This window comes from Sphaeramia orbicularis, chromosome 21, assembly GCF_902148855.1.
Source record: "Sphaeramia orbicularis chromosome 21, fSphaOr1.1, whole genome shotgun sequence".
Classification (NCBI taxonomy): domain Eukaryota; kingdom Metazoa; phylum Chordata; class Actinopteri; order Kurtiformes; family Apogonidae; genus Sphaeramia; species Sphaeramia orbicularis.
In genome coordinates, this window is record NC_043977.1 from 25409216 (window position 1) to 25437163 (window position 27948).

The following is a 27948-nucleotide window of genomic DNA, read 5'->3' on the forward strand; positions in this document are numbered from 1 at the left end:
GTGTATTGTACGTACCTCGGTGCCGCTTCCCTCTGTGGTCCTGCTCACCACAATGGCCAGGCTCGTCTGAAGGAGCCTCCTCTGTCAGTACCTCCCGTACAGACAGACGCGCCTTACAGCAGCAGCAGCAGGGGTGGAGGACTGACTGGCACCGAGACGCGCGTCTGAGACTATGACACACATCTGAAGGAAGCAAAGGTAGGTGGATGAATTTATAATCTCGATACAGTGCAGTGTTACATGGGGCTGTACCCTAGTGCCAAATGCCTGAGACACAACACCACACAGGAATTACTGATGAAGTTCAATGCTGGCGTCGTGGAAAATGGTTTCCTTCCCTTTTACGCACAAATGTAATCCATTTCTAGTTTGTATCCAGCATAACCTATATACTATTTAAGGTGTGATTTATTTAGAATTCAAACAGAATACACCAGATCAAGCTTGATTTGTAATTAATTCCAAAGAAAAAACAGCAGAATGCATGATTTCAGCCTCTATCCTTCATCCTCTATCCTCAATGGGGTGACTGAAACGAGATCTATTGTAACCGAAACTGCAGCTGTGTAATAGAGAAGTAACATCACTTGGTCTCGGAGACACAGAAGCGTATAAAATAAAATAAAATATGAGCTGTTTGAGATCCAGCTGCCTCTGAGATGTGATGCGATGTGGTGGTGTACATGTCGCCATCATCACCAGCTGTCTGGAGACACACACTGCGCACAGCTGGATGATGTATTTAATGAATGGAGCAGCCTCAAATGCCACCTCTGACTGTCTTATGTCTGTCAGTATCAGAGCATCACACGCCTGTATTATTTAACAGTACTGATAGGTCGTGTGCAGAGGGGCTGAAGTATGTGAACCTTATAATAGGTGAGTCACCCACCTAGAAGATATCACTCCATAATGTAAATTTTTAATCTAAAGGGGAGTGGAGTGGAAAAATGTTTTTTTTTTTTTTTTAATAAGATTTTCTCATATGGGATTAGAAATTGAGCTGCCTGCATTTTAGGCTTCAAATATAAAAGCAGCACATGTGAAAGTGTCAAGTATCTTTAGTAGGAATGTACTGAGGTGTCTCCTCCACAAACCTCTCAACACCTCACTCCCTCTCCCTCTACTTTTATTTAGTTCCACATGAGCGGATCAGAGTGGACTAAGTTTGCATTCCAGAGAACTGTGTCAGGTCTTAACTTTCTCCTTTTACTGTGTGTGTGTGTGTGTGTGTGTGTGTGTGTGTGTGGGTTTGTGAAAGAGCAGAAGGGTGGGAGTGGCTGAGACCCTATCCAGTCATCCGCAGGTCACAGGTTCGTTTTATCACACATATCTGGAAAAATGCCTCCAATGCCAAATATCACATGTCAGGTCAGGGGGGGTCATCGTTGGACAAGCCTCAGAGGGAAAGATGCTGAAAAGTAGTCGTACTAATGCCAAATTAAAACAGAAATTGTAGTGGTGAGTAGGGGTTGTTATGATTGATTGTCATATAAATGATTTTAAATAATGATTTAATTGTCTTCAGTTTATTTATTTGGTTTATTTGGTTTATTTGATAGGGACAGATACAAAAGACAGGTGTAACACAGCAATCCCACGCATGGATCATAGTGCTTATAGCAAAAGCTTATTTGCAGCATCGGTCCCTAGATGGGCTTTTACGAAAAGTTAAAATACAGAGAGGAATGGAGAGACAATGACCTTTTACATACAAAACTGTGGTATAGGACAGAAAATAATCAGGTTAAAGCAAAGAAACAGATAAACATTATACAAGCATTAAACATGAGTAAACATAAGTATTTGCATACATACCACACACTTAAATAAGAAAAAAGCTATTTGTCACCTTTGTTACACCAGAACACATAAATAAAAGCTCTATTTAGGGCAGATTTGATATAAATGACTTAAACATACACACCTGTAAGTGAAATGTGCAAGTAAATTACTGATTTCACATGTTCTGTTCAATAATTTGAGGATACCATGGCTTCAGCTTTAATGCCAGTTGCTGAACAACAGTTTTTTCAAAACCAGTTTCTCCTTTTGAATAAAGAATATCACAGTACAAGTTACATCTTAAATGTTCCATCTTAAATGCAGCGCGTTTTCTACACAAATGGAACCATACAGTCAAAAAAAACACATCTTAAGTCCGTCTGTTACCAGTAATAGAAATAAAAATGTCACATGATTGATGAAATGCATTAAAGCCATCCCATATTACATATACTGACACCAATGAGATTTCTTAGGTTTTGACATTTAGTATCAAATGATGCTGATCAATATTATTTATTGTTACTAGATTGTATCTAAGTGGTTCAGTCAGTGCTATTAAAGTATCCAATGCCCTGTGCTGCAAATAAAAGATACTTGAGATGAAGGAGGTGGAATATGTATGATAGGCAAATATCAGAAAAATGGTTCAGAAATAGTGATATTTCAGCTCTTTAATACAATTGAATGGAGACAGTCATCGTCATTAGGTTTTGAAATAATTACAATTGGCTCAAACAACTGGATTATGTAAGAATTGTCAGAAGTCCTTGGTTTGGTTTGTGACATAAAATGTTGGTGGTGCATGGGAAATTGGTGCATATTTGGTTGAGTTTGTGTGATCTGAAACAGTCAGTGGTGCAATAATATGCTAATCAGCAGCTGTTCCTCTGGGTTATCTGAAGTCCATGGAGGGATTGGAAATTGCTATCACTATAAATAACACTGGCACGTACTGTTACGCTTTGTTTCATGTCAGAGAGGTTTAACCTATCCTGCTAGTCTCTGTCAGTCATGCACATCTGTCTGCTCATTGCAATTTCTTTATCACTATCAAAAGATGGTCCTGTCTTGCACTGATATTATGTCTGTTGTGTATGCTGCTATGTGATCCTATATTGCTTTTTTCCTGTAAAACAAGTGCTAAAAGAGCTAAACCAGCATAGCAGACTGCCAGCTGCTGCATCTAACAGATTATGGCATAATGCCGGCCAGGCGCATGAAGAAAGGAAGCCATGAGGGCTAATGGGTGTGAGTGAGGGCACAGATGCCATGGTAACCAGGTCTCGGTATGTGCTGCAAATGAGGTATGAGGCTGATCTGGGCCATTTTGGGCACCGGCACTGCATCGGTCACTTTAATAGAATTCTAGATTTGACACCTCTGTCTCTGTCCATGCTTTGAATTCAGATGTCTTAAAGGGAAATGGCCGTGTAGAAGCAGAAGGATATTCTACTCCAATCTCATATTCTCATTTCTGTAATTAATTGGTGGATTGAACCAGAATGGTAATTGGTGTAATTTTTAAAAATGAATTCATAATACCACATCTTAACCCTGAGTCTGATCATTTGTAATTATAGTGGCACCTACTGTGCAGCAGCCAGAATCTACTAAACAAGCCCGTTAATGAGTGTTTGTTTTACATTAGTGTCACTTTCTGCCCTCGTGAATCTCTTCATGGTGCAACCAACCAGAACGATCTGCAGCGATGCAATTACGCTTCAGAGGAGAATTTCCTTCCTATCCGAAGTCTCTCAGAGAGGGCCACGGAATTTCTAGGATAGAGTGACTGTGAGAAGGCAGGCAGCCGCACGTCTGTGATGCACGCTGTTATTTCTGCATGCTTTATTCATAGTTATCTGTTGGTTTGTAACTGATAGTTTTTCTTACCCTGTGGCTGCGATTTTCTACATGGCCTGGTTCACTATGCCTCTTCATGCTCATCTCGTGGATGAGTGACTTCTCAGAAGGATCATCTTGGCCCACATACCACTGCCACGCGTTCAGAGATCAGCACTCAGGGGGTTAACAGCTTTTATTCAAATCACAGTCACATTCATTTAACCATTTGGTGTTGAAAGCCATTGTTTGCTCTTTGTGTCCTCATATTGTGCCGCCCCCACCCTCCCAAATACAGAAACACACACACAAGTGTATAAAACAAATTTACTCTCGGCGGGGGTGATTGATTATTGCAGCTAGATGAGGCCTCCTGCTGCTGTTTCCAAGGCAACAATGGACGCTCCAGATGTGGGTTAGAGATGAGAGATGACTTTGCTCTGTCAAAAATCCTGCTTGTGGTTAAAATTTGATGTTGCAACATCAGCTTTGATGCTGTGATGGGTATGTTCGAGCTATGTTCGAGTACATTATTTATTGAAGTCCTGCATGTATGCAGCACTGCCTTGTGCAAAAATAGATTTCCCCGCTTTAATGGCATATATGACTGCATGCATCACTGGATACTGACATAGATACAGTATTATAGCAGAAAAACACCTCGATGACAGAGTAGTTGATCATTATATAAGCCTGCACTATTATACAAATTTGAAGATCATATGTTCTGTATAATTCCAGAGCAATATCATTACGTAATTCCGATGCATTGTATGATAATCCTTAATACAAAGCTTATGTTGCCTTTTTCATACCAGCCATATAAAGGGTATTTCAAATTGAAGCAGAGAAAATATTAGAAGTCAGCAACATCTTTATGGAAATTAGCGATATTGCAGTGTTTAGTAGTAGCCATCATTTTCAGAGCATGATCTGCATACTACTATGTGGATTCAGAATGCTGAATGGGCTGTTTATATGCATCATTTGGTGGTGAGACAACAAATAGCCTGTAAATGATGTGTGGAGAATACATCCAGTTAGTAAAATGAGACTGGGATGAGGCTGGTGATAGGCAGGCGGTTGTCAGGACAACAGCTGGGAGATAGAGAGGGGAATAAGGCCTGAATGAGAGGTTATGCATGGTGGAGCACTAACTCATCCTCATATATTACAAAGCAGGCATTAGAGCACAGGAAGAGAGTCTGTCTGTCTGAATATACAACTCATAATGATTTAAGTGCAATTAATGAAGATGGATAGCAGCCGTAGTTTTACTCAGTATCTGAGATGGTAAGAGAGAAGACAATTTATCACATATACCACAGAATGAAACTCTTTTTAATAATTATCCCCCTCAGACCTGCTGCAGTTATTTGGTTTATTAATTAGTTTCTAGCTGTTGAATTAATTAGCAACTATTTTGATAATTGAATAATCCGTTTTAGAAAAGAGGTCAAAATTTTCATATTACAGCATCGTATTTTTTAATGTTTTCCCAGTTGTTTCCTCCTCTGTGACAGTAAAGTGAATATCTTTAGTGTGAACCAAACAAAATATTTTCATCTTGGGCTTTGGGAAACACTGGTTATCATTTTATAGACAAAACAGAAAGCAATTATTCAGGAAAATAAACAATAGATTAATTAACAATGAAAATATTCAGTAGTTGTACCCATTACCATTATTTGTGATTCTTGAGAGTATGAGAAAAGGCCTGGATGTTGCATCCAAAAGTGAATAAACACAGAAGCAGCTTCTTTTTTGCTCTTGGTGTGAGTCTCCTGGCTATCCAGTGTCATTGAAAAACCAGCCACTATTTAGTGTCACATATGACCTTTAAGCCATTTCATGCTGCATCTTTCAACAGCCTCAGTAGAAAAACCTCTATTGATGATTATCTGTTGTGTTCCCAGAAGGAGGGTGTGTATATAGATCTCCCAGTGTGTGATATGAAAAGACAGGTTCACTAAATTCAGAATAGACTCTAGGGACAGTGTGGATTATCCATCTGGATGACCTAGAGACAGGAGGAAACATTTCTCAGATGTGGACAGGAATAAACCTGCCTGGCCTATAAATTAATGATCAGATGCATCTATTTGTCCAATGCTTTTACAGGTCAGTTTACTACTTAGATTAAAAAAAGTGTTTTCGAGCAGTTACTGTACGTGGCGTGGTCGTTCTGCTTCCATTAGAACCTCAATTGTAGTTCTTTCTACCTAATGTATTATTTGTTAGTCATACAGTAAAAAGGAAGTACTGAAATAAACCTCTCTTGTTCACTCTATCTCTCCATCTCTCAGGTCAATGTGGCTACCAAAGAAGCTCTCTGGGATTGTTGTCAGTCGTCGTGGATTCCTGAGGCTTGTCTCTATAGCAACCCATTCCTCCTCCTGAGTACTGCTGCCAACTAACCCTGTCTGCCTCACCACCAGTCTCTCCTCGCCCCCCTGGCCAATCGCCGGCTCTGAACTACGTTGGAATGGACACTGAATCGACTCACTCGGGCTACTCCTACCACTCCAGCCGCTCCGGGAGGTCAAACCGCCATGGGTGTGTTTTACTTCTGTTTGTCCATTGCACCCTTCTCAGTTTGTTTCTCCTAAATCACATGCTGGATCCCTCACACACTGGTGCTTGCTGTGGTATTTCAAAACATACATTCAGTGCACATTGAGTTTATTATGTTTGTCCTCAGTATGTGCAGGCCTCATGTCGGTTTTAGCAAAATAAACACAATGAAAGACTAAGAGAGAGACGCACAGGGAACAAGTAAGAGATTGAGACAGGCAGAGCTGGTGGATTAGGGCCGTCACAGCTCAGTGACTCTAACCTATTTCAGTGATTGACTGCAAATAGGAGAATCGTTTTGATTCCCCTCCCATCCTTTTCTGACTCCTGGCTTTATCTGCAAGAATTATTCATTTCTCTTACATTGTATTGTGTGAAAGGTTGTGTTTGAGAGTCTGCTACAGGTTAGCTAACATGTTTGAGCTATTGTGGTAGCTTACTTGCTTTTTGAAAGAAATAAAGGCATCAAACAGTAGTGGTAAACGTTGAGAATATGCAGACTTTTGTCACATGCATATTTTTGTTAAGTCCATTAGAATTTAAGTCTATTTTAAATAATCAAGAAGATAGTCACCTTGGTCAATGTGATTGCTTTTGAATTTGCACTGCTATCATTTTTCAGCTTGGCCTCAATTAATCTCGATCTTTTATTGCATGCAACTAGATATTGTATTTATTTATTAAGTGTAGTGTATGAAAGTTTTTTTTATCTATTCTACCTTCAGCTGTGTCTGCTCTCTTTGCAAGATCACTTTTGAAAAATGATTTTCCTCAATGATTTTACCTGGTTGAATATAGGATATAATATAAAAGTGCTATAAGTAAACAGTCTATGTATGAAATAGTGACTGAAGGCTCAGGGAAAAGCAAAACATCTATATTCCTAACTATTTAACCTACACTACACAAATAAGAAAAAAAAAATTGTAACCCTCAAAATACAAGTTAAGTTTGTGGTGGTATTCTTCCATAACTTAACCCTAACAATGCAAATACATCTCCTTATAATCCTTTTTTTCAGCTTTATAATAATAAACTTAGTCTGGTTCAGTGGAATAACTCTGCAGGAGTGGGGGTGAATATTTCTATTCCGCGGTGGTGGGATTATCATCCTCCTTTCTTCTGCTATCTGTGCAGGATTTTACCCTGAAAGAGCAACAACTTCCAACCTGCAACTACACCCCAGAAATGACACATTTTGACAAGTTCAAGCCTCTATATATGGCGTTTTCATTTGTAGGGATTTAGTCATTTTAATAACATGATGCTTCCACATGTTCCACCAAAACAACTTCTTTCTTGACAGTATTATGCAAATGCACTTTCGCAGTATCCTGTGCTCAGTGCCACCCAAGAACTAGTCACCTTTTATCCCTATTCCACAGCTATAATGGAGGGTACCAGACCAATCTATGGGACTGGCACACTGCTAATGAAGTGTGGAGAAGTCTAGCAATGTGTGACTACACTACAGTAAACTTATAAATGCCTCTGAGATCATTCTTATTCCTCTATGTTGGAAAAACTGTCATATGTTACATGTCATATGAGAAGGTTTGGATTTTTTTTACTATTGAACAGACAAAATCTACAGAGCATAATCTGTTGCAGGCCTTACATTGATGCGTCTGTGTTTCCATTTTGCTCTTTTGCCCATTTTTTCCAGAGATCGAAGCCGTGAGCGACACAAGGCCAGTAGTAAAGACAGCAGCCGCTCAGAAAGGTCTGTCGTCATCAACCCCCCTGACACGCCTTCCCAGGAGTCCCCTGTTCACAATGGAGAACCTCTGCCTGGGGAACCCACACCAGCAGAACATGGAGAAGACACCCAGGTACTGATAAAAAAGTATACAACATTTATGAATATGTTGAAAAGGAGACACACTAGCTTTTCAACAGTCTCTGCATTAACAACACTCTCTTAATCTAAAATATTAGTTAACTCTTCATCATGACCTTATAAACTCTTCGTCACACAGCTGGCAGCCCATTGCCACAGCATAATAGCATAATAACAGTAGTGACGAGGGATCAAATAGGTCAAAGGATTAGCCTCCCTCTCGTAGGCCTGGATGGATTTGTAGAGTCTGTCTGTATGTATGTGTGTGTGTGTGGTGTAACTGTCATGACTGATAGCTTTGAAAGCAGTGCAAATTGGTAGCAGTCATTCTTAAAGCTGATTTTACTCTGCTCTGCAAGCAAAATAGGCATTAAGTAGTCACAGGAGGACAAAATGCTGTAATAATGCAGCTCTGTGGTAGAGTAAATGTAACTAAGTCAGTGTGGGAGGGATTAAAGATGCAGACAAACAGGGTGATTGAATGGAGAGGATCAAGTGCGTTTTGATAAAAACCAGAATGGATAAAAAAAAAAGAAGAAGAGGTTATTGATATTGTTCATCAGTGAAGACTTTGCCTTGGGGTTTTCAGCCTCTCTGACCTACTTGAACCCTAAAGCACACACCGGACACTTTTTCATTGTATTTATGCAATCGGTTTATGTGTGCAAGACCCAGAAAGACAAGTAGTGTGTATATACAAGTTGCAGCTAAAGCACAAGCAGCTACCAAAGTATGTCCTCCCCCAAAACTACTTTATTTAATGTCATTAGGATGTGGTAGACTTTCTGACGATTTCTGAGGTGTGACCTATTTTGCTGTATCTGCTCAGCATCCCCTTCTGGCATGGCAACCACATTCCACGCTGTCATGTGATTGTCAGCTTGTAGCCAGCGTCCATTGTGGGCAGTGTAAGGTAATCTGCCATTGTATTGCATTAGCCCTCCAGACAAACACGTCCAAATAGCACAGGAGCACTGGTATTACCACCACCAACACCAACACCACCACCACGTCCAGGCCAGCCAGTGCTTTTTGGAACGGCTGTAACACTAACAGTCTTTAGAGCAGAGCGACATTTTCACAGACTGAGATTAGCCTTAGCATGCAGCCAAACGCCACTTTGAGGAAAGCTGATATGAATAATCCTCCATGTTTACACGCATGCCTATGACATAAGGATACAGTCTTGGACAACAGCTTCTGTGCCTGTGTGTGTGAGTCAGAGAGAGTGAGCGCCAGTTCTGCTACTGAGACTGTCCATGCTGCTTTGTTAGACTAAGACGCTGTGAGTTTGTGCCAGAAGGCAGCAGCTTCAGTTTACTCCATATGTTAGCACTAGCAACACCAAAGCCTATCTGTGTATCACATGGACAGCACGCACACTCACAGTTTTTCATATGATGTAGCTGAAAAATGCATAGAGGCACAGATAAGCAAGACTATTGTGCATTTAATGACTAAAGCATGTAACCTACAGTACATACCCCAAGGTTTCTCAGAGTGTGTCTGCTGACCTTTAGAGGCCAGCGTTGCATTTTTTTTACACTATCTAATTGTGCATATTATGCCAGAATTGTTCTAATAAAGACACTGTCTTTGTTGCCAGCTGCCTCAGCCATGACCCTGTAACAAAATTTCGCTTTAAGCACCAGGTTGACCAGGGTGACTCCTGCTTAACTCTAGGTGTTGGTAACTATTATAACTGGGTGCTTCTATGAAACTGGGTTCATTTTGGCATCTGGCACTTAGCCAGTTTTTTTTAGACCCAATAATAAAAGAAAAATTGAGACATATTTTCCCCCAGGATGTACCTAATGATGACCTCAGATAAATGCAAAAAAAAAATTATGCTCTTGCTTTGAGCCATCCCAAAATTAATGAGTTTTTAATAAAATATTGGGGCTGAAAATAGGACTAAAATTGGGACAGGAAAAACTACCTAGGTGTCAGTGCATTTGATCCAGAAAACATGGCTTGAAATGGTCTTATATGCCACTACAAATGAAGGCACCATGTTAAATTTGTTGGTGCTAGTGGTTTTTCTAATCCAGATATGTTAGTTTTTTTATGAATTGGCTGTCTCATTCCAGGTTTTGCACTCAACCCACCGTGTCCACCCGCGTTACATGCGGAACCTGCCCATGTAAACACAAATAAGTCATAAGTGATTTTGCAACAGCAGTCACTTTTGTGAAACACTCTGCCTTGCATAAATGGTTCAATTCCCAAAATATACCTGTGAGCGAATAAAAAGATATTTTAAAAAATAGAAGCACGTAATTTTCATGTCTTTTTTACCAGGTTACATGCGGAATCTTGTATAAAAATAGTAGAAAATAATAGAAAAATGTGTTTTATCTGAAAAATAGTTTGTTTTTTTATCTCAGTAAATATTTATTTTTAAAATAGACCCAAAGTGCTTCCAAACTCGATTCATAACATTAGTCTACATCTGGTTTGAATTTTTAGCCCCCATGTCCTGTTTTTAGGGACCAGTTTCAGAAAAGCACCCAACTGAATACTACTACTACTGCTACTACTACTACTACTACTAATAATAATAATAATAATAATAATAATCTTGTAAAACATGCTTAAGTGCAATGTGCATTCCAGACTAGAGGATAAAACTGTAAAACAAAAAATCTGAACAAAATGAAAGCCCCATGTAACCACCCACCAGTGTTTGATCTGTTGATGCAGGTTGTAGTGACTAAAGTCAGCTGGCTCAGATGAAACACCACTCGTCCAAAAATCTTTGCCTGTGATCCTGTTGTAGTGTGCTGTGTATCCATTCTTTCATGTTTTACTTTATTAATAATCCGCAAAGACCTAAACAGCCACTGGTGACCAAAAATGTCTACTGATCTAAAATGCTTGATGACTTTTGATCACAGCATTGAAATTATTCAGGTAAAATGCATTGTCTCAGCTTTTCAGAAGTTCTACAATACTGATTCACTAATAAAATCCATGTAGTTTGACAAATAACGGTGGTGTAGATGCTTGGTTTTATGTTCAGTTAGTAATATATTTGGATTAAAAAATCACTTTTTCCTCTTCAGTTTTTTCTGTTTTGATGTGATAAGCTTTAACTTTACTTTGAGCTTTAATGAACATCTACATGATCAATAAATTAAATATGGGAAAATTCCTAATTTTCACTGAAAATGTTGTTTAGATTAGACTGTAAAAATAGAATAGAATAGAATAGAATAGAGCTATTGTCATTGTTATAATACAATTAGAAACAATTTAACAGCATCTTCCAATAAAATAAAATGCGAATCCATCATGCAATAAATAGACAGTTATAAACAGACAAAACAACAGTAAAAACTGTATATAAAACTGTGCAGTGAAGTAAGGTGTATGGAAATTTTTTATGGTAGAAGCTCCATACACTTCACTGTCTGTGGATACAAAAATAAAATATGATTGATGAATCCTGCCTTTAAGCATCAGAAAAGTGAAGAGTATACTTGATCCCTTGAAATTTGTTTGAGAGTAAATCTGAACTTTCTCTGTGTCTAAAAAAATATATACTTCATTTTTTATAAAAACTGGAAGTTTCATGCTGGAGTCATAAATTGCACAGTACTTTCCATCTTTGAACTCATTAACTTCATTAAAAAATAAAACATGCAGAGCCTATAGGCACTTGAAACTGATGCAGAACTAATTTGTCCTTGTCCCATAGCTGTTATTTTTAGCAACACTAATACCTTCAATGACACATTCACACACGTCTGGAAATGTCATTTTAACCTCCACCAGGCCAGTGAGGCATTGTGTCTAGTAGTTGGCAGACTGTTTCTTATGTTTGTATGTTTGTGTGTGTGAGCGGTGCTAATCAGTGTGTTTGTTATAGTGGAACAGGCCTAGCCATAATCCATATTCATCCTCTGCCAGATACCAGTACTGCCAAGCAGCCAGCAGCTTCAGTACGCCTCACAGTTTGGGTTCAAGTCTCCCTCTGTCTTTGCTCGACTCTATAGACAGATCAGGCCTGGTTACTGAACCATTCATCTCATGGATTATTCCACTGAGAGTTAATGGCTGGATTTAACAATGTATTAGCTCAGTCGGTGGTGAAACTGTTTTATCTCTTACTAAATAAGAATTCTTTGCCTTGGCATCTTAGAGGTTATTAAGAAGAAAGCAATTTTTACACTAAAAACCCCAAAGCTTGTTCAGAGTGTACATTATTGAGATGTGTGTAATACAGATTTGTTAATCTTGGAGTAGCTGAACAACAAAATTGTGTGTCACTTCAACATCTGCTTGGCAGAGGGACAGCCCCTTATTTCTCTGTTAAGTCTCAATTTGTTAAATCTCTGCTCTGCCAACTCCTGATTACTGTGTAGTGTAATGTTAGTGCCAAATTCATGATTAAGTTGCACATTATTTATGCAAATTCCTGTCTTCCTTTAGAGGTTTAATATGTATAATTTGCATGTGCTTGTGTGCTTATATGAAATTTGTGTCAGAATCATTCATTTATTGATGTATACTGACTCTATTTTCTAAGCGTGATGATCCTAGTTGCCTATAGAAATGATAGGCTGGAACTATTTGTTATTTTTCTGGTTGATTAATCTTTCAGTTAGAATCTCAATTGATCTTTTTGTCTAAACAAAAGTCAGAAAATGGAGGAAAAAAGCCCAAGATGTCATCTTTATAGCTTGTGTTTTCTCTACAACTCAAAGATACTCAGTTAAGTATCATAAAAGGGTAAAAAAAAATAAAAAATAAAAAAAAATTCACATTTAAGAAGATGAAATCAGACTTTTTTTTTTTTTTTCTTTAAAATTACTCAACCTGATTAGCAATTATCAAAATCGGGTTGGTTAGTTTATTGATCATTTGTTAAGTATCTGTAGAGGACTTTTTTCTATGAAAATATCATGCTCATTATGAAGTTCTTCAGTGACTTTTCTCTGCTCTTCTACAGCAGCCACATTGTACAACATTAGCTAGCATTAGCTTAGAAATACAGTTCATTAATGTCAACAAGTGACTCCATCCTAGCACAACACAGACTCCAACACAAACTTCACATAAGCACATAGATCCTAGATATCAAACCTTTGACAAGCAAATATAGCACATATTAAGTAGATAGTGTAATCAGTGTGTAGTGATGTGATATGGTTCATTCCCACTGTCCTAATTCTGTCATTTCTAGAAACTGAAACTCTTATTAGGGTTAAATCACTCTGTGCTATAGCCATCCATCCCCAAAACACTGAAAGAAAATCATCTGGGAATGAGGTGAAACCATGAGATGATTTAGTAACTACTACTACAAGACAATTAAATCAGTAATCAGCTATTTGCTACTAACTAGCAGCTATATCTACTAACATGCATCACTCACATTTCATTATTGTCTGATCAGGCTAATCATTATTTTCTAACTGTGCATACAAGTATATCAACTCCAGACAGTGTTTTATGCTGCAGGTTTGGATGAAAAAACATTACTTTGTTATGCACGAAGAGCCAATGATTTCACAAACATACATATCAGGATATTGCTCTCATTATTCCTGCTCACCGTCCTCTGTCACTGAATGAAATCTAGTCTTAACAGATCCTTCTCCTCTTGTCGGGGCCTCATAAAAACAATTGGTTTAACAGAAAAGGGCACAAAAGACGAGAGATGTGAGATTGATGTTGGTTCATTTAGCTGACCTCCAGTCCCTCACATCAGTCTGGCAGACGTATCCAGGATGCAACGCTGCATCTGCGGCCCCTACCATTTCTTTCCCTCCACTCATTTGCCTCAATCTCACATTAAACCCCCCCCCCCCCCTTTCCTCCCGTCCCCCCACTCTAATTTCCCCTCCCTCTTCTCCTAGTGCTCATTCATCTTCTGGCTCCTGTTGGCATCCTCTCCTCCAGCATGGCTGAATTAATTGAATGTGAGCATTAATAGAGGGTGAATCCCATATGCATGCAAAATTTCTCCTCATTGGAAATATTCAGTGTTAAATTTATTTTACATTCTGGAAATAGTACCAGGGTGCAGTTCTTGTGTTAAAATGTTCAGTGTATTTATGTCTCACATGCAGAAGGATACACATACCTGTATATTAAAGCTTATATGGCCTGTGTGTGGTGCTGTACAGTCTTTTTTAATGTATCTACACACATGTGGCACAACAAAGACTTATCTCTTGGGGACAATGAACAGCTAATGACACAAATTAATGACAGGCCTGCACACAAAAACATGCCTCTTTAGACTTGTCATTTATTTATTCTCCCATTGTCTCTTTGTTGGGAAGATTCATGCTTAAAATGACCCTGTCATCGATGAAGAAAAAAAAATAACTCTAATTTGCAATGATGGGTCTTCAGCTTTTGTTGTTATGATTCAGATGCAGTTTCGTGTGTGTAAATTCATGTGCCAATGTGTACTTCTTCCCGCCGATGTGAACGTTACTGCACATCCCCTCCTGTCATCCTATATTATGTGAGTGGGGCTTTGAAAGCCTGTCATAATGAGGCAAAACTCCCAGAAAAGCAAACATCTCTGAATAGCGCAAGGGATGTTTTGTTTGTGGTGCATAAAATCTGTGGCTCATGCAAAGACTGCAGTAAAGTAGGATAATGGCCGCATTGTTGTCTGTCTCAAGTCAGATTTAGAAGAATGCGCTTTATTTCCCCAGTGGAGCCCCCAGTGTATTTTCTGTTAAGTATATATTTCTCCAATATTTCCTTTTCTATACATACGCAATAGAGGTGAACGGAATATTATTTGTATAGTTTTTTAAACATATTCACGTCAACAGTCAGAGGTGAAAAAAGTACACAAATACATATACATACTTGGAGTATTGTAATATTCTATATTCTGGATTACTGAAAAAAAAACTATAAGTAAATGGTACCTTGTCAAATATTATATTCAGTAGCCAGAGAATGAGCTCGAAGCAGGAAAAGACATCACACAACTCCATTTTTAGCATCATTTCATTGTGTCACTGAGGGTTGATTTTAATATGATTTTATTTATGTTTAAGGCTCATATATTTAGCGCATATATATATATATATATATATATATATATATATATATATATATATATATATATATATATATATATATATATATATATATATATATATATATAAGATTACTTATGTGAGTGTTTTCATTCCTCATAGCCTTAGTGCAAGCTGGCTGAATGTTGCTAAAATAAATTAAAAACAATGTGTGGTAAAGCAGCTTTCTATTTTTCTGCACCACAGGTTTGGAATTAACTCCCACTACAAATTACCTGAACTTTAGTTGACAATTTTAACAAAGAGCATAGTTTACATGACCTTAGTTTATTTTAGCCTTTTCACACTATTTTTTATTTGGTAAATTTCTATCTTTCATTTTAAGATTTTTAATTCCAAAGCCCTTGTTTTTATTATCTGCAGATATGGCAGCATGATTTGGCTCCCTCACAGTACAGTTAAAAAGTAGGGTGAAAAACTTGGCTAAAACAGTGATGATGATGATGAAGATGATAGGGAGAAAGAATATTGCTCACTTCAATCCCTCCACGAAGAGGTTGTGGTCAGAAAAGCACAAAGACTCCAAAAGGATCCTTCACACGTCGCATATCATGAGTAAGAACTATTGCCCTCCGGCAAACGTTTAAGAGCCAGTAAATGCAAAAAAAAAAATCTGTTCAGGTTTTCCTTTGTCCCCACTTCTGTAACTCGACTTAACAGCTTAAGTCTGAGGTAATGATAGGTTTCTACTCTGGTGTTTTTATGTATTCTTTCACATTCCTAGTCTTCGTATTCTCTTATGTCCTGGATCTGTATATTTATGCATATTTATGTGATTCTATATTGTACATACAATCAAAATTGTACTTAAATTATTGTGTATATTTATGTGATTTTATACTGTCTCTTATGTTTAATGCCCACTGACATTGGGCTCAGATGACAGTGTTATGTTTGCATCATAACTGTATTATTTGTGATTACCATCATAACTGTAATATGGCAATATTACCCGGGACAAATTTCCCTGTTGGGATATACCTTAATAAGAACTTTGAGCTAAATTTTATCCATAAAATGTACTGTATGAATAAAGTTAATATTTGTACTATTATGAAAAAGTCTTGATAAAGTTAAATGTATGTGTAAAATGAAAATCTCGACCTTTGAAGGACATCTCTAGATAATTATAAGTTTCCTGTTAATCTAAAATGACAGTTATTTAAACATTCAAATTAGATGAAAAAATTCAGAAAATACGTATTAACTATCATTAGTACCAGTAATAATTTCATATAGTGTACAAATCAGTTTTCAATATAAGCAACTGAACTTAAAACATTATGATACACTAGCATTGACCTGTAGGGTTAGGGTTAGACCTTCCAGTATTATGATATAGATTTTTTCCTCTCTTTTTTGCTTGTTTTATCTCATTACATCCTTTATATCTTTATCCTCTTGTTGGTTCGTCTATGTTATCCTCTTACAGTTATCAAGATTTTATGTTTAGACATTTTATATGTTAAAATGTAGGAAGTTTGGGAATGATGAAAAAGTAAACTCTTTTCTCCTTGTAGGATGACAACTGGGGGGAAACTACCACAGCTGTGACCGGCACCTCAGAGCTCAGTATTTCCCAGGAGGAGGTGGTCGGTTTGGGGAAAGGGATCCAAGACCGGACCCAAGACTTTCGCCGTTACCTCCCCCTGGCCGTGGGCGTGTTTGTGGGGCTGCTGATGGTGGCCACGCCGCTGGTCTTCCTGCTTCTCCCCGCTGTAATGTGGCCGGACAGACTACAGGCTTGTGGCGCTGCTTGTGAAGGCCTCTTCCTCTCCATCGCGTTCAAGCTCCTCATCTTACTGCTGGCCATCTGGGCTCTGTTTCTTCGACCAGGCCGAGCCAGTCTGCCCAGAGTGTGTGTGTACCGTGCCTTTCTCACCACCCTCACACTCCTGCTCACCATGTCCTACTGGCTCTTCTATGGGGTTCGAATCCTGGATGCACAGGTGGGTTTAATAGATGGTGTCCTTTTTATGCATAAAAGAATTAAAGTTATACAGAATTGAAGTTTATACACATCCAAAAATAAGTCTGTAATTTAATATTTCTGATTTTAGCTTTAATTATAACACCCATTCACTGTGGTGTCACTTCAGTAAGCTAACTCCAGATCATAACATTGCCCCTACATGCTTCCACTGTAGGCACTAGGCATGATGGGTAATCACTTCATCTGCCTGTCCTCTCACTCTGATGTGCCCATCACTCTGAAGCAGGGTCAGTCTAGATTCATCAGATCACATGACCTTTTCCAGTGAAGCACACCCCAATCTTTGTGCTCTGTATTGAACTTATGACTGTTCAGGAAGTCCGAATCTCCTGACTGCATCAGTTAAAAGATTAAAGAACTTGCTGCAGCTTAAACATGCTGATCACTACGGTAATAATTAATAACTGATGGAAGGATCTTACATGTATGAATAGGTAAATCCAGGCTGTGTATTTACATATTTTAATAGTACTAATAAGTTTCAGAGGCTTATTTAACCACATTTTGCTTTGGAGTCGTTTAATTATCTGACATAATATGTATATATGATTAAATCTTTGAAAAGCACAGTTTAAAGTTTCATTATCTTGCAGTGAAAAGATCCAATTTCAACTTGTTTGTCTTATAAGCAAATTTAATCATTATTGATTTCTTAATTTGCAACATATTTGTGTAATGTTTTTAATATGGATTTACTGTTATTGGTGTTTATGTTGCGCAGACTGAAGTAATCCATTTTGCAACTTGAAATAATTTGCAGACAGTTGACTATGTTTTATTTCTAGTTGTTGTTGCATTGATCTGCCACTGTTGCCCCATAAAGTTGGAATAAAATACCTATACCTCTTTTCATGAAATGATTGAGACAATCCGATGTATTATTGATGGATAAAGTGTGACTGGGACTCATTGTACCTAGTCACAGGTGATTACGGATGCATGTAAATAGGAATAAAACGAGGGATATGTGAACAGAATATTATTGGTATAGTTTTTTTAAACATATTCACATCAACATTCAATAATACATATTTGTGTAATGTCTTTAACATAGATTTACTATTATTGGTGTTTATGTTGAACAGACTAAAGTAATCCATTTTGCAACTTGAAAGAATTTGCTGATGGTTGAGAATATTTTACTTCTGGTTAATATTGCATTGGTCTACTAATGTGCATTATACACTGTTGCCCCTTAAAGTTGGAACAAAACATCTTTAGCTCTTTTCATGAAATGATTCTTACAATGCCATGCATTATTGATGGATAAGGTATGACTCATTGGACCTAGTCACAGGTGATTATTGATGTGTGTAAATAGGAATTTTTTTAATTTATTTTTTCATTTTACCTTTATTTAGCCAGGAAGTCCCATTGAGATTAGGAATCTCTTTTACAAGGAAGACCTGGCCAAGGTAGCAGCTATATAAAGTCCAAAAAACATAAAACACATACATGATACACATAGAACAATAAAATGAGGGGTGTGTCTGAAAAAAACAGTTATTCCAACTTTATGGGCAACAGCATATAAGGAGGTGCAGATATTTTGCTCACTATTGTTCATTTTATTTTTCTTATTATATGTAATTTTCTTGGTTATGTTAAAAATGAAGCTCGCACCTCAATGTATTCTGGTCAAAACGAAGGTTAACTGAGTGAATGAATGTTTTTATTAATGAAACCTGTGATGCGGTCTCAACAGGATGAGGACTACCATGGTATTGTCCAGTTTGCCGTCTCCCTGGTGGACTCCCAGCTCTTCGTCCACTACCTGGCTGTGGTGCTGCTGGAGCTCCGCCACCTCCAGCCCTGCTACAGCGTATGCGTCATTCGTTCCACAGACGGAGAAACACGCCATTACAACATAGGACAGCTCAGGTATGCGTGCTCACTCCCTTTAGTTGCCTCCTCTTCGTGCTTTACATGCATATTTTCTGCAGAGGACTTTATATAAATCTATACATAAATCTATAAAACGACCTCTCACACACACAGTGGTTGCAGTCATTAAACTCTACCATGGTGAAGTATGCAAGTAATTGGAGGCTCATGTCCGGAGGGAACAAAGACAGTGGCAATAATTGAGTTACTCATCAGTCTTCTTGTCTAGTTGGCTCACGGCGTACTGTTCCAGGAGTTTGGGGGGTGGGGGGGTGGGAATGTGCCAAACACAGACAGTGGTCCTACGGCTGTCTTACTTTGTTTCTTTTCTGATCAAGTGTATGACTGTGACGGTGCTAAGAGACATCGGTGGTAATATGATAGTGGTTTGTGTGGCTAAAAAAACCTGGTGGCTCATAAATCCAGAATTTACTGGAAGGGAAAAACCCACAAAGCATGAGTTCCTTTGAATAAATCAAATTCAGCTTTATTATGGCTCTAAACAATGTGATGGGTGTTCATTGGATTCAGGTGCATTGTTCAGTTATTCAGTCTACTGCTGTAAATCATTCTTGATGTAAATTATATTCCTACTGTTTCTGATTTTTCTGTCTTCATCTCTCTCAACTAACACAGCATTCAGAGGGCTGCTCTGTCCATTTTGGAATATTACTACCGAGATTTTCCTCTGCATAACCCAGCACTCCTGTCTGCCTCAAAACACCGTGCTGCCAAACACCTGGCCGGGTTAAAGGTGTACAACGTAGATGGTCAGTCACGTCATTTAATCCAATCATGTCTCTTTTTGTAATATTACTTCCGGTGTCCTTCTCATTGTTCCTTCTGCTTCCCTTGAATTTCTCCTTTCTTGTTGTGATATTTTCCTCTCCATCTCCATTTCCTCCACGAGCAGCTTTTAAAAACAAACTCAGAGCATACCTTTTGGACAGTAAGTACAGATAAAAATCTTCTCCATCACGCTGCACAGCACTTTATCACAGGAAGCCATTAATCTCACGGTTCAGTTAACTCCGCTGCCTCCATCCCTGACATAATGTATATATTGTATCCCTGGCAAGCACTCTGCACTCATATACGAGTTAACTGTGCCTCTACAGTGCCCTTGATATATTGCCTCCTTGCACCCACTTACACCCGTGTTGCAACGCCACATATCGCACTCTGTCTTGCAGATAAAAGGTTCCTCGGCTCACCTCCCTGCATCACCGCACATCAATCCCAATGAAGCTCACAACAGATTTGATGATCTGTAACAGGGATGCAGTATGGGATATGCTGTCCTCATAGTACCTCCTTCCCACCCCCACCCCCTTTACTATCAAAGTGCAGCGGAAAGACCTCTAGGGGACTGTGGAATTTCAGTCCTTAAATAATTCATCAGCTCATTCCTCACATTCTCTCACATACCTCCTTCTTCCCGTTAAGCTTGTCTCCAGCTCAACTTGCTTTTTTCCCTCATTATTTATTTCATTTTTCACTTCAACCCCCACTCACCCTCCTCTGTCTTATTCGCAGTCATTCAATAGTCCGTCTTCTCATTACATGAATGTAGGCCAGGAACTCAAAGAGCCTACTGTCTATGCTATCGGTAGAATGCAATTACTGCTTTCTGTGCAAATGATTTGTTTAACAGGGTTTTGCATTAAGATTTCATCTATGTTTTATCACCTGCTTGCACACGCTCACACTATCTACAAACATATGCATATCAGATAATTAATATTAATCTAGATCCTTACCTGACCTGCAGGGTTTACTCTCTAATTGTGCTGATCTTCGTGAATATAGACCAGATCCTGCTCCTGCAAAGGCCCAAGAACTTTCAGTACAAGCTCCCATAGCTATGGATTTGACACAAACCAGTAAAGTCACACATCACATTAAAACTATGGCCTTTGAAGTGCAAAAAGATGAATATTTAATCCACCAACCAATAAAACTGTTTCTAAATCATGCTGTCTGAGGAGAAATGTAGATACTTCCAATGGAAATTACCTCTTTTCTGTGTGCTATAATTAACATTTTCTGTGACTGAGACACATGATCTGGCAGGATGCCCCAGATAAGTAATAAGAATATGAACAGTTATTCCAAGTCTTAAAACTTAAGGAAGTTAGAAGTGAGTAAATTGGATGAAATACTGACCAGTGTCACTGATTTACAGTGGTTTGTAGCAGTAGAATCATCGCAGTGATGTGCATGAACTGGACTCCCCTCTGACGTCCTCACGCCCTTCCATGATTCTGATTGAGATACAGCCCATTAATCAGAGTCTGGAAGGGGTCAGGGGCCACTTCCTCCAGATCCTGCTGATATTACCAATTTGCCTTTGTCTTGTCCCTGTGTTCAGCTGCAGCCCCGGGGAACACAGCAGGGGCACAGCCCAGTAATGGGAATCAGTCACGGGCAATGGTTGCAGCTGCCAACAAACGCAAAGACAGCGCCCATAATGAGCTGTACTACGAAGAGGCTGACTACGAGAGAAGAGTCCGCAAACGCAGAGCCAGGTGAGAAAATATACATACACAAATGTAATACATGAGCATACAGTGGTGGCCATAATTATTAGAACACTAGGTATATTTAAGAGATGTCAGCTGTTTTTGTTTATTATCTACAAAGTCATCATTATGCTCTATAAACCATGGAATAGATCCTTATATAATCATGCATGATATACTTATAAATGTAAATATTAAAGTTAAAACTGGACAAAAACAGTAGGGTTCACTTTATGATATAAAATCATGTTTTTAGGCAAAAACAGGTCAATATTTTCAGATCTGTCAGGTGTGCTAATAATTTTGGTCCCCACTGTATATTGAAAGTACATATCTGAACTATACGCACATTTTAAGTAAAAAAAATACATAAACCTTCTACAGGAATATGACTAGTCCATTTAACTTGAATGTGCGAGAACGGCTTCAAAAATTAATGAGGAGAAGCAGTTATTCAGAAAGAAATCAATTTATGTACATATGATTGTGAAGGAAAAGTGATTTTAATGAGCAACCACTGTAAACTAGTATCACTGTACCAAGTATCAATTATAAATTTAAATGAAGTTGTTGTTAGGCTTGTTTTGGTGTGACACTAAATTGTGCACCAACTAAATAATCCTCATTTATTTATTATCGGTTGTTGTCAGTAATGAAATGTGTGTACATCTTGTTTCATTTGTTTGTTTGTTGCACTTATGTTACTTATGGTTTTTAATTTATTGTTGGTTGTTGTCAGTGATCTTTGAATTCTTTGCTTGTTTTTTGTGGATTTCAATAGTTAATGAGGATCCTAAGAAAATAAATAAAATAAACAAAATATATGGTAAATTCATACATGTTATACTGTTAATCTTCATATGTTCATGGTATGTATGTATTAGAAAGCTTCCTCATGATATGGGTGATACAGATTACTAGTTATCCTCTTAAAAATGTAATCACATACATTCATCTACACACTTAGAATTGATGAAAATAGGGCAGCTACTGACTTAATGTCTGCACTTGTTCATTATTCATTGCAATCACTGTGCATTATTCATGTTCCATGTTGCTTAATGCCAGTCTATGGAGATGACAGTGAGCTAATCATCATGTGTAAACTACCTCTTATCAGGCTTGTGGTGGCTGTGGAGGAAGCATTCACTCATGTCCGGCGCATGAAGAAGGAGGATGAGCGTGCCACCCCGTCTGACATCATGGATGTGCGCGAAGCCGCTCTGGCTGTATTTCCTTCTATGGCGCGTGCCTTGCAGAAATACCTCCGAACCACTAGGAGGCAGCACTGCCATAGCATGGAGAGCATCCAGAAGCACCTGGCCTTCTGCCTGGTCAACAATATGAGCCCAAAGGTAACTATATACATTTACTCACTTTACTTTGTACTTAATAAATGCACTGCATACATACAAGTATTGTACTTTTACCTCCACTGCAGCTTTAGTTACTTTTTAGATTACAATTCTTCATCCCCTTCCTGCCCAAAAACCATGATCAGAAACACGTATCTGAAAATTTGATGATTCTGAAAGTGATAATTGAACAGTGAGGTATTATGATGATTCTCCCCCTTGTTAAGCTAAATAAACAATTAAAATCATTTTGGATTGGCTGGTACATATAGTCACAAAACTAAAAAATGGTTGTTTTTCTGAGTTCATGCAAAGCTGACTTTGTAGAAATAAAAGAAACAGTGTTTTCTTTGGACCACAACACTTGAAAACATATGATGATCTTATGGAATATGGGGCCTGAGAGTACATTAACCCTTTCATGCATGAATTATGAGAACCTTAATCAAGATTTTTTTTCCTGAGTGGTTTTATTCCTCTTTAGGCATGAAAAAAACAATATGATTGAAAATTTTCTTATGAACCTTTTTTTTTTCTGAGTTCTACTCAGCTGGACACCATGCGTTTAATTTTTGAAGCAAAGAAATATATATTTATTGACATACTGTGAGAAAACTATGAAATAAAAACATTTTTAATGCTGCTAATCAGATGTTTTCTCACATTTTAACATACTCTAATACTAGTCAGTGCTCACTTCATGGAGATATAATATGCAAAAAAACAAAAACAAAAAAAACCCTTTTTGTTTTAAAAAAAAAAATAAAATAATTACAGTCTAATAATAACAAGCAACCGATTTACAGTGAAACATGTTACTGCAGATCAGGTTTATCAAGAACAGCAAAGTTACAGAAATGGTATGAATTGCAGTGTATTATGGGATGGTGCATAAGCGTCCACTGTTTTGGCTGATACGGAACTAAAACAACAAACCTATGAATATACAAGGGAACAGCTGTAGAATAGCTGTCCACTTTTTATTTTTATTTATTTAATTACAAACTAATAATAATAATAATAATTAATAAATAAATAAATAAATAAATAAATAAATAAATTCTAAATAATAAAAAAAATAATAATAATAAAAACTGTCCACTGTAGTGACCACTATGTATGAAAGGGTTAAACTACCATCAGTATATAAAGTGGTTAAAATGAACTCAGCATTAAATATATACAGCAGTAAAATATAAACAGCATATTAATGCAGCAGTAAAATTAATCTAAATATATTGTATTTTACAGCAAAACACTAATGATAAGACCTTTTAAAAAAACATAACTTTTACTAAAGTGGAGTCTGAATCTGGGTCTGAATACTTCTTCCACAGTATAAAGAAGACAAACTACACACAACTTTTCAGTAACAGTGTGCGTTTGTGTGTCCCCAGGCCTTCCTCGAGGCCTACCTGTCCCCTGGTCCGACCCTGCAGTACGGCTCTGAGCGCTGGATGGCCGACCAGTGGACTTTAGTGAGCGAGGCGTCCGTCACCAGCGGCATTAAGCAGGGGACAGAGTTCCTCCTGCGGTGTCTTGACTTTAGCCTCGCGGTCACCGTCAAGGGCATCCCTTACATCCGCCTGACTGAGGAATACATCGACCCCAAGTCTCACAAGTTTATACTGCTGCTCCAGTCGGAAACCTCCGTTTAACACACCCACTGTGGACTTACAGGACTGTTACAAATATACGACGGATTTTTTCCAAAAAAAAAAAGCTTTTTGTACTGTTTTTTTATACCTATTTTGATGTTGTTTTGTCACTGACAGTATCTGAGTGTTTCTTTGTCTTTGTCCTGGGAGACATGAAGTACAACAAGCTTAAAGTAAAGGACAAAAAGCCGAGATAATATGCTTGGATTTCTCAGCCCTGACATTTCCAGAGCACAGTTCAGGTATTCCTCTATGCACTACAGACCTTCACTCAGTTTGTTCTTTCTTCTTTCATTTGCATGTGCCAGTGGGTGCCTGCTGGGGTTTTTAACTGAAAGACTTCATGATTTAGGAAATGAGTGGTTCAGGATGTGATGTACAAGTGTATTAACACGTTTAAGTTTGTGAGTCTGTGTGTACTGAACATCCGGGGTCTGTCTCAGCCTGTCTCCTCTTTTTTTTTTTTAAGTGTCATCTCGTTGACCTAAACATTTCCCAAAAGCCTTGTTGCAAAGTGATAAAAACTAAACCCTTTGCACCAAAACTGCCCCTTTTCACTCTTAGCAAGGATTATTTAACTCATTTATTACAAATGTATGTACAGTATTTATATGTGAATATACTTTATCATTTAATACTTTTTATATCAAAATGTGCATTTGCTTGAATGATTTTTGCAGCAGTGTAGTTTTTTTTTTTTTTACCTTGTCTGTGTGCGCTGTATTTGTGGAGATAACTGGACTGTAAATAGCAGAAAACTTTGCGTTTTAATTGTCAGACAAATCACTGTAATTCCTCAGACTGAATGCCAACCACAGGACTGCAGAATACAGATGTCATAGCCAACAAAAACATCATTATGTTTGTACAGTTCAGTGGGGTCAGTGCGCACTGATCTCCTTTTCAGCCAACAGTGAAAAAGACTGCACAGTTAGGTCATATCTGAAGGAGTTTTAGGATCAGGAGGTTGACTTTTACACAATGTAAAATGACAAAACTGTCAACTTTGAGCTGTTTCTTTTTAGAACATAAACCCCTTGATTTTTTTTTTTTACTTTAATTCCTTACAAATAAGGTCATGACATAAACTTATGCATAAAACTTCCAGATGAATCAGACAAAGCATAAAATAAGCAGTTCAGAACAAGTTATGGCCCACAGTAATTAAGTGTTGGAAGTTTCACAAAATGTAATGAAATTATTTAAATTTTGTTATTGCGGTGAGGGAGAATGGATCTTATCTTTTTCTTTATTTTGATCCACAACTTCTCATTCACTATATGGACAAAAATATTGGGACACAACGCATCTACATCTTGTAACACTTCCCATTCCAATTGACCTGAATGATTAAAAAAATTACATGTATATATGCATTTTTCCTAAGTTTAATGGTTGGTTTCCTGAGTGACAGTTGCAGAAACCAGATGGTTAGTTGTTGGTTAAAATGATTATTTATGGTCAGAACATGATAAATATCCCTCCACAAATATTTAGCAGTAGAACATAAACATATTTCATTAAAAAAAAGAGAAAATCAGTGTAGAATAGAATGAAGTAAAAACAACTATGAAGCATTTTGAAAGTGCAGATGACAATGTCACCAAAATTAATCCTAAGTACAAAATAAAAATACTTCTTTCAATGATATTCATTGCCATGTAAAGTTATATTATGACACTTATCATTACTGTGTTTAAATCCATTCTCCTTCCCAATACATTTGTTCATATAGTATGACATTAAGCAAATAAAACAACACTGAAATAATAATTTTTATGTCAGTTGATGTTTAACTAATAAACTACAAAGATCCCAGTTTGGATGTGACTGAAAGGTATCGACACAGAACTAAATATTTGCAGCCAGCATTTCATGAAATATTTATGTTGCAAAAAGTGGGCCTAATCTTTTTTGATTAGTTCTAAGAGTATTTGGTTAGATATAAAATACTTCAAATAAGAGCAGCTTTACTTAAATCCTGCAAGGATTCTGTGTCATGAAAAAAAATCTGTGTTGTAAATCAGTTCACTCAAGCCAGCAAATCTTTAAATAAGTGTTAAAACTCAGAGGTTAGTGTGAATTAACTCAACCATATGGTCAGTATTTCTGCATCAGTATTTCATGAATATCACTTTGCTGCCCCCTGTCTTTAAATATTGGAACAGAGACTTGATTTGACTATCACCGCCTGTGTATCTGTTCTTTTGTCGGTTTATATTTACAGCGTTACTATCGTCATTGGCAGTGCAGTTTGTTTGGGACTTAAAGAGCGCTGATGGTTGTAAATAGTTTTTCTTCTCAGCTACACATGTGCCTCAGTTATACATGTTTAGGATGTGCTCAGCATACATGTGCATTTTTAACCTTCACTGTGTGTATGTGTGTGAGAGAGAGACAGAGATGGGTGGGGAGGGGAGGGGGTCGTAGTGGGAAAAAAGAAAGAAAGTAAGAAAGGGAACATTTAGAAGAAAAAGTTCATTTCCCAGTGGTCATGAAGGCTGTATGTGGTTTTTTATTTTATTTTATTTTATACAGTCAAACATGTAAAATGAATGCGTCTGTGTCATTTGTACAAAATAAATATTTGTATTGACCTTAGTGAGTCATTGGTGTATTATAAAATTAGGTAAAGGTTATTCAATAGTACAGTAATAGTCAGAGTGGTTGTGAATTGTAATTAAACGGTATTTAACCCATAAAGACCCAAACAACCAAAAGCATCTACTGATCTAAAATGTTTAATAACTTCTAAATCAATAATCCCATCAATCCATGTAAATAATTGGTGTAAAATACAGTTTGTCATCTTTTCATGGTCATCAGATATGATCCATTTTGGACGTTCAGAGGCTCCGTAGTGAACATGGAAACAGCGTCATCTTCTACAACACTGATTCACCAGTAAAATCATGGAGTTAGATCAATGGCAGCGGATGGACGCACTGGGTTTATGTTCTGTTAATGATAGATTTTGCTGAAGAAGTCACTTTTTCTGCAGTTTTTTCTGTTTTGATACAATAACCCTCAACTTTAATCTGAGCTTTTATGAACATATACACAATCAGTGAAATAAATAAAGGAAAATGCATGATTTTCATTGGAAAAAAATGCTAAATACAGTGGATAATAGTGTAATAAACGGTAAAAAAAAAAAAAAATATATATATATATATATATATATATATATATATATATATATATATATATATATATATATATATATATATTTTTTTTTTTTTTTTTTTTTTTTTTTTTTTTTTTTTGGGAACAACCACAAAAGTAGCTCCGGGTCTTTATGGGTTAAATACTTAATGCAAGTTGAATATAAATTTCAGTAGAAAAGTTAAGTGAGAAGATTCAAACATTTGAAGCATTTTGTTAGATTTAGTACTTTTATTTTCCCACAATGAAAGGACATT

At 37.4% G+C, this 27948-nt stretch overlaps 1 protein-coding gene across 1 annotated transcript; it reads left to right on the forward strand.

Moving 5' to 3' along the window:
• LOC115412662 (vang-like protein 1) lies at window positions 1-27123 on the forward strand. The gene is made up of 9 exons (XM_030125276.1): window positions 1-198; window positions 5934-6183; window positions 7868-8033; window positions 16635-17063; window positions 18813-18988; window positions 19628-19761; window positions 21363-21519; window positions 22634-22868; window positions 24266-27123. The coding sequence occupies exons 2-9, from the start codon at window positions 6113-6115 to the stop codon at window positions 24524-24526; spliced, it is 1629 nt and encodes a 542-aa protein (XP_029981136.1). The 5' UTR covers window positions 1-198; window positions 5934-6112; the 3' UTR covers window positions 24527-27123.
• Window positions 27124-27948: the final 825 nt, after the last annotated feature.